The sequence below is a fragment of the Penicillium verhagenii genome (genome assembly GCF_028828195.1).
Source record: "Penicillium verhagenii strain IBT 33310 chromosome Unknown utg000013l_segment0_segment0, whole genome shotgun sequence".
In the NCBI taxonomy this organism is placed as follows: domain Eukaryota; kingdom Fungi; phylum Ascomycota; class Eurotiomycetes; order Eurotiales; family Aspergillaceae; genus Penicillium; species Penicillium verhagenii.
In genome coordinates this window covers 656,178-671,540 of record NW_026643177.1, presented here as the reverse complement: position 1 = coordinate 671,540, position 15,363 = coordinate 656,178, and the positions used below count along the sequence as shown (strand labels likewise).

Genomic DNA, 15,363 nt, shown 5'->3' with positions numbered 1-15,363 from the left:
GAGGATAAAGATAATCTTATTCGCTGACCGCCTCTTTACCCCTGACTTACTAAGCTCTGAACCAAAGTCCACGAATCTTATCTTGATCAAGATTCAAAGTACAGTCTAGCATTCCGAGCTCAAAGCTCAAAAAGCGCGGATTTGATTTCTACATCCAGCCTACATAAAGCGTGGTCGCCCACATGAGAGACATGCATTGTTTCTCAAATGCACAGTAGCATGCGATTAATAGGTGTCAATGCACTCTGGTGGAACTGACGTCAGCTATTTCTATGCACCCCCTCGGGCGCTAAATGTCTCATGCCATGCATCAAACTGCATTACGGCCACGATGTCCTTGAACATACGAATTCATAGCGTAGACTTTTGATCGCTTTTGTACCCGCTTTTTTAAGACAGGAATCTTGGTGTCAGATTTGTCCATGTCGGGTCAATTTCATACTCCGTGCTTGGTGAAACCATGATTTGCTTAGCTGCATACTCAATGAGACAGAGACAAGGGTTGAGTTGATGTAATGAGGAAGCATCTTGATCTCTTGTCAGTGAAGTTAAGCAGAGCTCAGATGGTGATCTCAATACTAATTGCTTCTTCGTTAGAAGCACAATGTTGCTTTAATTGCAGTACATAGAACCTACTCGATGGTTTTTATTAACGTCGGTCAAGTGAGAATCAGTTCTCAGGATTGAAAATTATTTGCAAGATAAACGAAGCGCCTATATTCCAATCAACCGGATCAGATAACAGTCTCTAGGATCATCACTAGATTCCGTCAACGTGGGGCTTTTTAGGCTTCGCGATAACTCTGAGATCATAGCGTGCATTCCATCCCTTGCCACAAGGAATCCACACCACAATAGCTCGTAGAAGTTCAATGTAAATTCCCTCACCATATTATAAAGTTTAGCTCAACAAGCAGTATTAACATTTGAATGAATACAATCAACTCGTGATGGATTTTATACCAGCACTGAATTTTTGCATGAGGTTTAATCACTGCTCTCCTCACGATAGCACACAGTAAATGAGTACTTTGATAGACTCCTAGCTATCTACATAGACCGGTTCTTTTTTTTTTAAAAAAAAAGAAAGAGAATACCAATAGCACCGAAATCAATTGTTCAGAACTATATCGCACATATAATATGATTTATCATGGATTTACGGGTATTAAGAAGGGAAATTACTCATCCGGCTCGCTGTCTCTATCACTAAAATGATACCTACAATATTACCAGTTTCCACAACACTTTTGCCCTTGAAAGAGCCGAAAGAGCCTCTGTCTTGAGTTATGCGGGGAGCATGAAGTCTGTGAAACATAGATACATCTAGGCTCAAGTCAAATGTTTGGAATGATGTTTGTCATTTCAGATTTATCTATCTCTTAGGTCTCGATTGGTACAAGGGCAATACAAAGATGAAATTTCTTATTGAGCTTCAAGAGTGACCTTGCAGCACCGGGATATTCGGATTCCACCACACCATATCGGAGTCTCTGGAGAAGCAATTGATTGTCCCAGAAACCTTCTCTGCTTCGTGGTCGGAATATTCGGGTTTTACGAAGATTTCTGGAATGCTTTTCACTGGCAACATTCGTGATTCCATTACAACAAAGTGATAACACAGAACCGGCTACACTGCATTACTTGCAACATGCCCCAGATCAATCTAGGCTTTATGGGCGTCGATAAAGAGGGTATAAATTGGCTCGTTTCCGGACCCTGGAGATGAGTCTTGAAAGTCATCAAGATCTGATTACACTTGGTACTTCTGTCTAAGATCCACCGTTCAAACACCGAAGCACAAGGCCACCATGCCATTCAACAGCCCAGCCCACGATATCTACTTCAGTACGTGAAACTTTCAAATGATATAGATCCCCACCCAAAAACTATCTTTTGGAGACTTCAAGACTAATCACCATATAGGAACCTGCATTGGAACATGTAACCATGACGGAAATATCCGAGTCTACATGCAAGATGTCATGGGGAACTTTCGCGAGGCTACTTATGATAGGGAATGGTCCAATGGTACAGAGAAGAACGTGGTCGCTGCAGCTAAACTAAAGTCACCTGTTGCTGTCGCCTCCATGGAATCGGAGGATGTGAGTACTGCAGTTCGCGCAATATATGGATGGAATCACATTGGACTCTATACATTGAATGTGATGATATCAACATTAAACTGACTGCCTACATTCTAGATCCATGTTTTCTACCTGGCACCTAATAATATGGTCAAGAGTGCGGTCTACGATCACAAAAGAGGTTGGAGTGTAGGTGACATGGGAAGAATGGAAATTCACACCGCACCCTACTCCATGATGGCAGCAAATGAATGCTCCGGTCTGCATGGTGGGAGGCTGTATGTCCAATTGCCCGACAACACCATCCAGGAGTTTGGCTGGAGTGGTAAGGCCATTTTTTGCCTCGACATTATATCTAGCATATCCTATGCTAACATTCTGGATAGACGAGAGCGGTTGGAAGAAAATGACAAATCTCGGCCCAGCATTGCCCGGTACAGCGATTTCATGTACCAGCTTCAAAGCACCTCGTGTGGGCCTACGGTCAGTTGCTTCAAGATCTATGAGAATTTGAACTCTGTCTAATCCAATATCTGCTTTAGTGTGTACTTCCAAGATAACCATCGAGTCGTCAAGGAGAAATGTTTCGACGACGGCAGGGGCTGGTATGACGGAGGTTTCAAATATACGAGCTCAAAGGCTTTGCCTCCGAGAGTGGGTATGGCTTGTACTAGCCACAATATCTCTTCGGATAAAGTTGGCATCAGTGTTTTTGTTGTCAGCGCCCAGGGCTTGCAGGAGATGGTTTATGATGGCAGTAGATGGCGAGAGGGGAAGTTGGATGTGGAATGCATTCCTGGAAGCGAAGTCGCAGTTACTTGCTGGGGAAGTGGGAAGGATCTGCAAATGAGGCTTTACTTCCAGAAGGGAGAACATGTTAGCGGTATTAGCGAGTGGATGTTTAGGAACGAGAAGTGGGAAGCTGGGAAGGTGGCACTTCCTCCTGCTTGATCTGCGCAGGGCAGTCGGAGTTCTAGTGGAGAATGATGGCAAGTATAATGAAAGCTCAGATTGAAATGATTTGTCTTTGAAACATTCCTATGGTTTAATATTTGACGTTCTTGGAGACTAAGTCTTGGTTTTCTTGGTACCACACCGCCTTTGAATAATACCACACCAATTTTTGGAATTTGTCAGAGCTACGCGCGCCTCCGATTTCCCAGAGCCAATCAGATCCCGATTCCCAGGTTTGAAATAAGAAATCCGCGTGGCATTAAACCACACCGACTGAACTGACACCCCAAGAACTACCGCGGTCCACAACCTTCCAAGTTCCAACCGTCTACTCCGCATTCTGTACAATCCATTAAATTTCAATTTACAGATCCTATACAACGGAGAATCTAGAAACCATGAACCCACCACAGCCATCCAGGCCAGGCCTGACCATAACAAGAGCCTCCCAACACCACATCCCACCCATCAAATCAATGGTGGACTCCGCTTACTCAAAATATATCGAACGAATTGGCAAACCACCAGCACCAATGTCAGCAAATTACCACGAACTCATTGAAACACATGATGTCTTCATTTTACAAGATGACAAGAATATAATCGTGGGCTGCGTCATTCTTGATGTTAATCAAAGCACATGTCTCCATTCGGTCGAAATCGTCAACTTGGCCGTGGACCCCGCGGCTCAGGGTCGTGGGTACGGCCGCGTGTTGCTAGACTGTGCGGAGCATGTTGCGCGAGAAAAATGCTGCTCTGCGCTGACGCTTTACACCAATGTGAAAATGTATGAGAATTTGGGATTGTATGTGAAGATGGGGTTTGTGGAGACTGGGAGGAGGACTGAGGATGGATTTGAGCGGGTGTATTTTCGCAAGGAGTTGTTGGGTTAGGCGAAATCCTGAGTTTCGTCGTGTACCTGGGCAATAACCATGTGAATACTCAGGTGAATAATCCTACAAGTTTTTTTTTTTTCAAATATCCAGTTTCATTCATGTTCACCAGGTGGCGCTTCCAAGGTTGCCAACGAACCTTGGAACTAATCCCTACTTCAAAAGGTAGAAAATCCGATAGAGGAGCACACTCGTGCTGGAAATAGATTGATATAGAACATCCATAGCCATCCTCAAGCCACAGGCACAATTTCACATTTATGCGCCGCGGGCGCAATCAAAAAGAAATGCCGCGGCTTCATACTTTCCCTCGACACGCTCGCCGCCAACTTCACATCCCCACATTGCCTGAAGAACTCAGTGGAAACCAGACGCAATTCCATCCAAGACAGGTGAATGCCCAGACAAGTTCGCGATCCGGACCCAAAAGGCGACATGGCCAGCCGCGCCTGCTCAGAAGCCTGCTTACCACCCGGCAACCACCTCGACGGGTCGAACTTCTCCGGATCCGGGAAAAGCGCGGGATCGCGATGGAAAGTCCAGCACTGCGTGCTAACGGTTGTTCCGGCTGGGACGTAGTGGCCTGAGAACGAGACGCCTCCCTCGGGGACAGAGCGGGGGAGGGATCCGGGGGCGGCGCCGTATAAGCGGAGCGTCTCGGTGATAGTGGCGTTTAGTAGAGGGAGGGTCTCGAGATCGCTTTCTTCCCAGTTGGGGCGTAGGCTGGCGAGCTCGGCTCGTAGTTCTGCGTGGAGGCTTGGATGCGAGAGGATGGCCCAGATGAGGTATGTGAGTGTGACGGCGGTTGTGTCGGAGCCTGCTACGATCAGGTTGCTGGCTTCGATGGCTACGTCTTTTTCGCTGAGGGGGGCGCCTTCTTTCTCTGAGGCGTGGACGAGACCGGAGAAGATGTTGCGTGTGGAGGTGCGGCCGCCGCGGTTGTTGGTTACTAGGCGCTGGCTGGCCCTGAGGAGAACGTCGCCGTTGCCGAACATGTCGCGGAAGGCCTTTAGGGGGATGTAGGGCAGGATGAATTTGAGGAGGGGAAGTTCGGCTAGGATGCCTGAGCCTTGGGTGACTGATTCCAGGATGCGGATGTACTCGTTTTTCTGTTGGAGATCGGGTCAGCCATTGATGAAGATGTATCCGAGCAGAACGCTGTCATGGATTGAGCTGGGAATGTGAAATGAGCATTGTATTACCTCTCCTCGTTGGATCATCTCAAAGGACTCCCCGAACATCAAATGCGTGCTCACGTCAGTCGCTAGGAAAGTCGCCCACTTGAAGATATCGCAAACACCTGCTGTCGTGAGATCTTTCTGGATTTGCGAAATCATCAGCTGAGCCTTCTCTCTCACTATAGGTTCCCATGAAGTCCGGAGTGCAGATTTAGAAAAGGGTCGTGCAAATAATTTGCGCCTGTCTGCATGCTTCTTGACATCCCGCATACTGAACACGCCCTCTCTACCCCTAGTGAATGTCTCATACCACTCCGTCTTCAGGAACCCTGATCCGATCCGATGTATTTCTTTCACGTCAGGCAAAGATGAGACGGAGACCTCGGTCGGTGAGATGCGGACGATCGGTCCATATTGCTGGTGCAGCTCATGGATATAGTAGACCTGGTTTCCGGTGATGGTTGCGAGCTTGAGGGGAAGACGCGTGAAGTTTGAAAGGCGTGGACCTGGGATGCGACGGAGTGGCGAGACGAACCCCTTATACACTGTCTAAGAGAGAAGAAAAAAGAAAGGTGTTGGTGAGTCTGTTTTATAGGTTTTGTTTGAATCACCCGGGAGTTCTTTCGTACATGTAGAAGCCAGGCCAGCAGAGTTAATATGGGATAGAAAGCGAGGCTGAGTCGATGTTCCATGTTGTTGGAAACGAGTCTCTTGACTCTCGGGCTGTGATAGTCAAAACAAATCACTGTATGAAGCAAGATATACTCGTTCACATTACTATTTATACTCTTCGAATGTGTTCGGCTCTCCACTTATTCGGGTCTGTGGGGGTCGAATTGCCCAGATTATCCTTAGTATTCCCCACATTCCTTGGTTTTCCCCGCACTAGACATCTGGACCTGGCGCTTCTTTCCTGATGATGATTCTGGTGGTAGATTTTCTCGAAATAGTCCGGCTTCCCCAACTGGAACTGGGGCTTCAAATATTTTGAGCATCAAAATTCCCACGCAACTCTACCGCACGGGAGAATCATTAATTGTAATCTACTATTGATTACTAACATGCCTATAACCCTACACTTTAATTTTCAATATTTGATGAGGTCTGAATCGAATAATAATTTTTGAAAGTATTGAAAAATAGATATACATCCATGAGAATCTTCATAATCCCTACACACCCAGCAAAAGCTCCCCTTGGCCTTTTGAAGGTATATACAAAACTCCATTCCGGAGTGACCAAGTGGTAGAAGGGGGTTCATAGGAGAAAGTCAAAGGAAAATAAGACCGGGGCGGGGGTGGGGGTGGCGCCTAGTAACGTCGAGGGTCATGAAAAAGGGCAGTAGTAAAGTGACCAAGAGATTAAAGGGCACAAGCAAAAAGGTATATGCACGAGCATGAAACGAAAAAAAAAAAAAGAAAGAAAGAAAAGAGGAACTGGTCGTACAAGCTTAAATGAAGTCATATCATCGGTTCCACGCCCGTGATGATGGCTCCGCAAAGTCTTCTTTGCTAGAGCGTCCGCTGGCACCCTCCGATGGATACGCAGATGCAGGCTCCGTTGTGATCTCGATGGTTGTCTCCTGGTACACCTTGCCCATGGGGCCCATTTCAAGACTCGGCTGGACAATGTTATCGGTCGAGCCATCGCGGTCTGTGTTTTGGGAGATGCCATGTTTCCTTGATTTGGGCTCGGCGGTGATGGTGGTCAAATGATCTCCGCGGCGTCCCTTGCTGCTTGCGAACTTGCCGTATGAGTGGTCCTGGCTGGGCTCAGAGTCGATAATGAGGTTGCGGCGGGTGAGAGTGTATAGAACGACGTCCACAAGGCCGGAGCTTGTCATGATCGCACCTGGGATACGTTAGTGGGTGTTTGGTTAAATTGGCAGGTTAGGCCAGGATGAGAAGGAGATCTGTAAATAGTATAGTACGTACCAGCACAGCAGAAGAAGGTCAGGGACGGAGTGCTGCCGTTTGCGGTGGCCATACGACCGGCTGCGAGAGGGAGCGAAAGAACGATGTAGACGATGGGGTAGATGGTCATGTATCCGACAACGCGGCGGAGGCGCTTCAGACTCTCGAGTTGGCTGTTACCCAGGATGGAGGATTGGGAGATTTGTCTGCGGAGCTGGAAGTACATGATGGCGTAGAGACAGACGGTACCGAATTCGGCGAAGAAGATCCAGATGTAGTGAGTCCATAGGCGAACAGTTTCGTAGTCCGCGTTAATCCAGCACCAGGCGCCCGACGGCACGAACACATCGGCTCCATATTTGGCGATCGGGATGATCACAATCACGGCGATGAAAGCCCAAACACCGCAGACGAACATGATGAAGGTTCTGTAAGACATTTTGCGGCCCCAGACAACCAATAGGAACGTATGAATGGCAATGGCCAGGACGAAAAGACCACTGCCCGGATCTCCGATCTGAAGCCACAATCCTTGCAGGAAGCAGGCGGCTGTGCCGGACTTGATCTTATCAGTGGCGATCCATTTCAGGCAAATCAAGAAAGCAAGTGATTGTTGAAAGTCGGCCAAGACCAGGTTGTAGATGAGAATAATGTATTGGTTGTAACCGATGTATCTGGTGTATGATCCCCTCCAAAAGATTAGGCGGTAGGTGATGAAAGCCAAGAGACTTCCTGTTGCCAAAAAGGACATGAAAGCCATGACAGTGATGGCGATTAGGCCTTTCCGTTGGATGGAAGGCAACGGATCGATATCCAATGTGATATCCTCATGTAGTCGAGGAGCCAAGGCATTACCAGAATGGCTGTCCGCCGACAGCATATTGAGAAGGGCGAGTGCAGACATGGTGAGCTTCAAAAGTGCAGTATAGAATTATAATAAGGGTATCAAAAAGGGAGAAAATCGGAGAATAGCGAATGGCGAGCCAATACCAGCGTTCAATGGCGTAACGTCGGAGCTCGGAGTGGTTTCAGTCGCCAGGCTGTAAATCCAGCAACCTGTCAGTCGGCTGCACGGTTCGGTCCGTTCAAGAGAGTGTGGCGGTCGTGTATCCGGTTGTCGAATAAACTGACGGACAAGAGGAAAAAAAGACCAGAAAGAATGCAAATCGTAGCGTGGCCCAGGAATATTAAACGTGCGTATGACCCAGAACCGACGACATGGAAAGAACCCACCTATAGACTACGCCGGGCACAGCGAAGTCTAAAGTCGATAGGGGCATTGACCCTGTTTGAAAAAGAGTTTTGTTGCCGTCATGCCCACAGGAACCTTGGACGTGGGCATCATTTCCGTTGGGGACCCATAACCAAGCGGAGATCCAACCAAAGAATTGAGACCAAAAAGGCTCTTTATCCACAGTGCTGCATATAACTTAGTTCAGAAGTGCCAAGTGCCAAGGGGTATCCACTTCAGGCGACCACCCCTCTTTGAGTACAAGTCGGAGTGGAGAGAGCGTGGGAATCCTCTCTCAAGCATCGAATTGAAAATGAAAAGATTGGCCCACAAGGCTCATATCCACTATGATAAGCGGTGGCTCACGACAACTGCACAAGTGCCGGAAAAGGGGGCAAATTACTCAAGAACTTCGAATATGTCCAATTTTTGGGGAAAAGTCGTTAGCTACAAAACTTAGATGAATATGGAGATGTAAAGCATGTTAACTCCGTAAGCCACAAACTTACTCTCCGCACCGGCGTGGACAATGTCCACAATGCTTTGGTATTCCGACCACTCACAGACCATGATCCGGTTTAAACCCTGTCATGTCAATGCAGGGGTGACCTTCTGGAACGCTAGGGGAAGACACGGGCGAGTTTTGCCACGGAAATATTACCAACCCCCTGGACGGAGTAGGCGGTCCCACTTGATACTTCTAGCTTAATGATGCAGTGGACTGTTCATGCGGTGATTGGTGTTGTCGCAGCGTAACCTGGTTACGTAGCGGTGTACTCCAAGGTACGGAGGACCCGACAAATGAAAAGATTCGGTGAGAAGCCGAGAGAATACGTATGCGGTTTCCGACTAAGCAGGTCATGGAACTTGCACGGAGATCTTCAAGATCAATGTTCTGAGCCAAGGGTGGTGAATTCTGATGGATGCTTATTGAACTCCGCGGACCCGCCTGGAAGTTCGTGGGAATGAGACGCATGCCAAGCCAAGACCGCGAGAAAAATTTGGTCGATCGCAAAAGCATGAGAATCAATTGTTCGCAGATGGACTCCGTATTTTGTCCTCACTCCGTGACGAGAATGTAATATTGATCTGGGCAACGGCTTGATTGGGGCGGGCGTTCTGCGGAACAAGCCTAGTTTCCACGCTAAATCATAAACCACACCGGCTGCCCCATGCGATGGAGTCCGGGTAGGCCGCCCGGGGCACAAGTAGGCAACGCAACTAAGTACTCTCCGTACTAAGCAAGTGACCACGCACAGGGTTGAGAAAATTTCAGAATTCCATCTCGGCCTGGTTCATGAATTCCGGCAGTCTTTCGGATCGATGTTTCCCATTAAGGTTGAAGGGTCGTGTGGCAAGCAATGTGGCGTTGTCGCGTCGATCAACACGGCTCGCGGAAAATCTCCCTCGGGGATTTTGTGTTGTCACTTCTCTTTTTTTCCCATGTGCCATTCAAGGTCCGATCCGCAAATAGATAAACCGTGTCGAGCAATGAGCCATGTGCCGAGGATCTAGACAAGAAAAATGTTCCCAAGGAGGTGATGATCTGCGGTAGTATTGACGAATGGCTAGCGTGTGGAGTGGATCAACATGTGGTCAGGATCAACAACCAGATCAAAGGATGATTATACGCTAGAACCGCCTCGGGTTCAAGCCGCTAGCAGCGATCGTGGAGATTGCACACTGCTCAAGGGCTGTTAGTAGGGAGCAGGGGAAGAACCAATGCCGGGTATTGCGCTCACCGTCGTTTTACCGAAATATGGCGTTCAGCACAGACCGAGATGAATTTTTTTCTTTTCTTTTCAATAAACATGGCATATGTACGTCAATTGTCAAGAGAAATATGTCAAAACCAGGCACAGATGTATCCAAACATTGAAAAGCGGAGATATCTGTACAGATCCAAGGTTCCCCGAGGTTTCAGGGTTTAAATCGTAGTGCATATTCAATCCATGGTTCAACAGAACCAAACTCCCAGGGCAGAACCCTTGATCTCCTTCACCTGCCTGATCCCGTTAGTTACGCTACGGAATAGTAACTCGGTTTTTTTTTCTCTTTTCTTTTAGCGTTGAATATTGTAAGACACGAGATTGTCATTGGTGGATCTCCTATTTAAGTCCGTTGTCTCACACTAAGCACAACCTTCTATCTAGCCTAGTCTAGACGCGCTATTTAACCATCGTTCTAGCTATTTTCGACTCTGTTCTGTAAACTGTGCGTGGTTATCAGCATGCTCCGAGAGAGACACAACTCCAATGATTTGTAAAGTCCTCAGAAATACCTCAGTGAAAGACCCGATACATACTAAAAGGTAAAACTACCGAGCGATTCACACTGCTGTCAACCTGAGGTGTCATGATGGGCCCCAACTTTAATACTGAGCTTACGTTCCCATGACAAGCAACAGCCACCATGCATGGGAGTCTTGGCCCATGGATAGCTAGCACAACCATTCACTAAATCGGGATCTTGGACTCAATTTCCAGACTCACGAGCCAAGAAACTTTAACTTAGCCAACAGGCTAAATGCAAATATTGCTTATTAGCGTAAATCTTCTCCTTGGAAGAGCGCGGGCAAAATGTTCATTCGCGGGGATAGTAATTAGTACTATGTTCCCCGTATTCCACAGCATCCCCCCCCCAAGTACAGAGTAACTCCAATAGTGTGCCAATCTGCCGTCTTGCTATGCATTTATCGTTCACGGACCTCTCCAATCTACTAGATCTAGTTGAACCCTGACCAAGTGCTCGGGTCAATATCTATGCATATGTGTCCTTGCTGCCTTGCCATCAAATGACCTACGAGTCCAAGAGCGCTACTCGGAGTACGAAATATAGACCAATTGATACATGGATGTATGCATGTGCAGTCAATGTGACCAGTTGACATTTTAGTTTATGTAGCACGATCCGTCTACTGTCCGCAAAGCTGAATTTAATAGTATTGTTCATCGAAATCTCATTTTCCTTCAGTGCTATCTTGCTGCAGATTCCAAATAGACTAGCCGCAATATAAGCGCCAGCTCGCGCCTTGCAGGTGCCTCCAAGATTATTGGGAGTAAGCACCGACCGCATGGACCTGTTGTCGGCATGAAGCGATCGATCGATTTCCATGTCTGGAAAAGAGCAATTCAAAGGATCTTAAGAGTCCCAAAAGTGGTTTGCCAATAGTTTGCGCCCGATTTCTAGTTTGACTTGGCATTGGTGTTGTCTCTGAAATCCCAGTAGTGCAGGGGCGTCGAATGCACATACAGGTACAAATTAGCTACGCTGGAAGGGGAAAAAAACATGAAGTCAGTATTCCAATAGAGAAGACTCGAGCCATAGTAATGACTTTGGGGAAAATACAAAGGTGGGCGTGATTTTGTAGCATGGCCCATGGGGAGGCCAGTCGCATAGTAAGGATACTAGTACGCATAGGGAAAATAAGTCACGTGCCCTGATTGTGTGCCCTAGTTCCACGCACCTCAGCCCTGAAGGTCAGGTGCGTGGGTATTAGGGCAGGTTTGTGTGGCTATTAAGGATACGCGCGGAAAATTTGATTTTTGCCCGAGCCTTACCCTAATCCCACACATGAATTGGGAATATTGACCTAACCCCACGCACCTGAGGTATTAGGAATATTGACCTAATTCCACGCACCCGAGGTAACAACTAGATTTACTACCTACAGTAGTGCAATCAAATTCCACTCACACAACGGCCAAGCAATCATTAAATCAAATGGGATATTCATTTTTTAAGAGTTAAGAGTTAACAGACAGGCACATTAGAATGTACCCCGGCTCATGGCAATCATAAATCATAAAGAGAGCAAAGAAACAAGTAGAACAAGATCGACCAAATGGTGGACACATACACACACAGAAAAAGATGAAAGAAACATTGGCATTGGGATGTATGACAGTTCGTGGACAAGGAAAGAAAGAGTTGGGTATCATCAGTTCATCAATCAAGCGCACCCGATGCAATAATATGTCCATCTCGTATGAAATCCAAGTCCCGCTAGATGTTCAAAGTCAAGAGAAGGAATTAACGGCGCCTAGAGTTGCGCTCACGGCGTCCAACCTGCGAGTCTTCTTCGTCCTCCTCTTCAACTGGGGCCGGGGTACGGCGCTCAGTGCGGCGCTTGGGCCGGCGTCGGCGGTTGGAGCTGATGTTACTAGCAGAGTCATCCGGTGCTAGAGAGCGGTCATCGTCATTGAGGAAGTCCTCTTCTCCGCTGTCAAAGCCGACACCCGAGAAGGGAGTACCTAGGCGGGCTTCGACGAATGAGCCACGTCGACCCTGGCTGGCGACGGATAGGCCGGCTCCACGTTCACGTAGTGCACGGCGGACGACTTCAGCCTTGAGGTGTAGGGTTTCAAAGGCGTCCTCGAGAGCTTCCATGCCGAGGAAAATGTCGCGTTCGATTTCAGCCAATGCTGCGATCTCGGTCTCTTCATCTAGGGCAATCGGGCCACCGTGGGCTGGTGATGTTGGACCTCCGTTAGGTTGGCTGCCCGGGCGGAAGCAGCCATCCATATAGTTAGGGGTTGGGCCGCGGGAGATTCCTGCGGCGCTGAAGGGGGTGTTGGAACGGCTGCCGTTGTAGCGAGGGGTAGCCTGTGTTGTGTCTTCGGCGCCGCTACGAAGGAAGCCGTCGAAGCGGCCGGATATGAGGATCTCCCATTCCTCGTCGTTGATCGCGGATAGTGTGGCGAGGACATGGTGCAATCCAGGGTTGTTGAGCATAAACATAGCTGCTTCTGGGTCGCGCGGAAGTGTCGTGAGGCGGTAAAGACGTTGAATCGCTAGAGCCGAGGAAACAAGTGCAGAGGGCTTAGGTCGAGGTTTTTCATCATCAGAACGGGGAACTGGGGTGGAAGAGTTGATGCCAAGAAGGGCGCAGAATAAAGAGCGTTGGTGTGATTGAAGGTGGGTCAACATGGCGAAGGTCAAGGTCTCATCATCGACCTCCCCAGGCGCACTGCTGGGGCCTTGGTCTTGCTCAGAAAGCCATTTGTCAACAGCAACCTTAGTCTTGCGGGATTGCCGAATGAAGTGTTCGCGGTACTCCTCGGGGACATCAACGTCAAGCTTCTGCATTGGAATGTGCTCCTCGCCAGCCAAGTCAGTGTCGATGGTGGATGGTTCCATAACGAATGGAGGCCACATTGGGAGCTCCCGACGACCAGAAACAAGCTCCAAAACCTCTCCCCAGCTCACCCCGGATGGACGCTCCTCCTCTTCATTCCGCTCACAGATCAGACAGCTACAAGGCTCTGAGGAGATATCACGTGCGAAGACTGCTTCCAGACGGTCTAGTAGTCGTCGCGCAACCGATCGATATCCAGTCGCCACGGCGATAGATCCACTTTTGCTCATCACTTTTTGGTAATCATCAAGAAGGCTGTTGAATGGATCGAAGAATTTGGCCGCAAGTTGTTGGGGATGAGTACCAGACTGGGCGAAGGGATCGGATGAGCTGGACCCGGGAAGCAATGTACGTGGTACCTGGTGCTTCAGACCACCATGTTGTAGCAAGTAATCAACTCTCGGAATAGTCAACGGGACGGCAGGCGGGGGAGGTGGAGGCGGAGGTCCGCCGAATGATGGGCCAGCTGGGGTGTGTCTGCCATATTCGACAGATTCATCACTAGGAGTGTGACGGTGTGAGAATGCCGAGCGGTTTTGAGTTCGCGATGGAGGCTTGACAAGTGGCGGGGAGGAGGGTTTTCGGGATGGTATATACTGCTGGTTGGGAGCAATAGAGGTTGCATCGGACCCGTTCGCGGATTCGGTGCCGATATCGCGGGCGGTTAGATTTGATTGAGACGGCGACATTGTAGACCGGCTAGATCGTTTTGGCAGCTTCTTCTCCTCAGAAGAAGAGATCTTGACCTTGGAAGGCTTGTGGCCGACGCGGGGTGATGATGATTCCCTTTCCCTGTCCTTCTCCTTGTCCCTGGCCTTTTCTTTCTCCTCTTTTTCCTTTTCAGTCCTGGATGACCGAGACTTGGGTGTTTCTGCGCGCACTGTCCTGCTAGTCTTGCTTCCATCATCCTTTTTGGACTTGAGGCTTGATGACGAGCGGTTCACCTCAGAGGTCCGGATCTTGATGCTGGCCTTCTTCTTCACCTTCTCCTTCTCCGCGCTCTTGTCCTTTTCCTCATCCTCGATGGGCGTACCTCTTCGAGAGGAGGGTTGGTCCAATCCCGTCAACGGTGGGCTGGGAGGGGCATGGTGGTTTTCGGTGCGTTGTTGATTCTCCTTTCCGTCATCCTGCTCTGTGAGGTCGGTCGGGTCTGGGGTGGGGATATTTCCCCCTCGAACGTCTTCCTTGCGAACATCCTCCTTGCTGTGCGCCTTGGAAAAATTGGGATAGGGGAGGCTGGTCCTCGATTCGAGGAAGGAGGCAGTGCCCGACCGGCTTGCAGTGTCGATGCCGGGCATGGAGGACCGACGTGGGGGCTCACTGTGCGAAGTCGAAGTGGAGATGGAGGAAGGAACCGGTGGTTCAAGCTCGGGATCCTTGGTTGCAGTGCGGGTGGACCGTACCTGGGAGAGCTGGGAGGAACGCTTGGGACGTTGTTTCCAGTTCTTGGCCTTGGGCTTTGCGGTCTTATCGGAGGTACTGTTTGGTCTCACTGGAAAAAACATGACTCCCAGAGAAATCGCAGCCGCACGAGGTGGATCCCTTCAAACCCTGGGGCCCGCAAGTTCATCGGTCGGGCTCCGTTTTTTACCTCAGTCTGTGCTTTTTTGACAAAGCGTGGACAAAACGGGATATACCGCTAGTGAGGGGGAAAGATGTTAATCCTATTTTGGTTCTCCAACTGTGCAGCGTTATGCTCTGCCTGGCGCTTAGGTTGGGCAGTGAAATGTCACTGGTCGGTGGCTCAGCGCTTGCGTCGATCGCTGTGCTGCGGGAAGGACCCCGGCATTCCGTTACGGGGTAAGGTAGAATGATAATACAAATAGAATTAAAGAGTAATATGACAATCAGGGACTAAAGGCAGCATACAAGCATCAGGTACGATGCATGAAAGGTTTGCCGTTGATGATCGGGGAATGAAAAGGATCCAGAGTCCAATGCGGTGAATAGACCGACAAATGAGGCCCCGC

General features: G+C 48.9%; 5 protein-coding genes across 5 annotated transcripts; 2 read left to right on the top strand and 3 right to left on the bottom strand.

The window, feature by feature from the left end:
• Positions 1-1,811: 1,811 nt before the first annotated feature.
• fleA (fucose-specific lectin FleA) lies at positions 1,812-3,038 on the top strand (the record flags this gene model as incomplete). The annotated part of the gene is made up of 5 exons (XM_057170894.1): positions 1,812-1,848; positions 1,927-2,105; positions 2,205-2,412; positions 2,474-2,570; positions 2,630-3,038. The coding sequence occupies 5 exons, from the start codon at positions 1,812-1,814 to the stop codon at positions 3,036-3,038; spliced, it is 930 nt and encodes a 309-aa protein (XP_057015615.1).
• A 401-nt stretch (positions 3,039-3,439) lies between these two features.
• Positions 3,440-3,934, top strand: N7466_011504 (GNAT family N-acetyltransferase; the record flags this gene model as incomplete). Its single annotated transcript, XM_057170893.1, has 1 exon — positions 3,440-3,934. One exon carries the CDS (start codon positions 3,440-3,442, stop codon positions 3,932-3,934), a length of 495 nt encoding a protein of 164 aa, XP_057015614.1.
• Positions 3,935-4,167: 233 nt separating this feature from the next.
• Positions 4,168-5,804, bottom strand: N7466_011503 (cytochrome P450; the record flags this gene model as incomplete). The annotated part of the gene is made up of 3 exons (XM_057170892.1): positions 4,168-5,043; positions 5,137-5,661; positions 5,742-5,804. 3 exons carry the CDS (start codon positions 5,802-5,804, stop codon positions 4,168-4,170), a joined length of 1,464 nt encoding a protein of 487 aa, XP_057015613.1.
• Positions 5,805-6,577: 773 nt separating this feature from the next.
• Positions 6,578-7,929, bottom strand: gprC (the record flags this gene model as incomplete). The annotated part of the gene is made up of 2 exons (XM_057170891.1): positions 6,578-6,963; positions 7,047-7,929. 2 exons carry the CDS (start codon positions 7,927-7,929, stop codon positions 6,578-6,580), a joined length of 1,269 nt encoding a protein of 422 aa, XP_057015612.1.
• A 4,359-nt stretch (positions 7,930-12,288) lies between these two features.
• On the bottom strand, positions 12,289-14,898 carry N7466_011501 (uncharacterized protein; the record flags this gene model as incomplete). The annotated part of the gene is made up of 1 exon (XM_057170890.1): positions 12,289-14,898. The coding sequence occupies one exon, from the start codon at positions 14,896-14,898 to the stop codon at positions 12,289-12,291; it is 2,610 nt and encodes an 869-aa protein (XP_057015611.1).
• Positions 14,899-15,363: the final 465 nt, after the last annotated feature.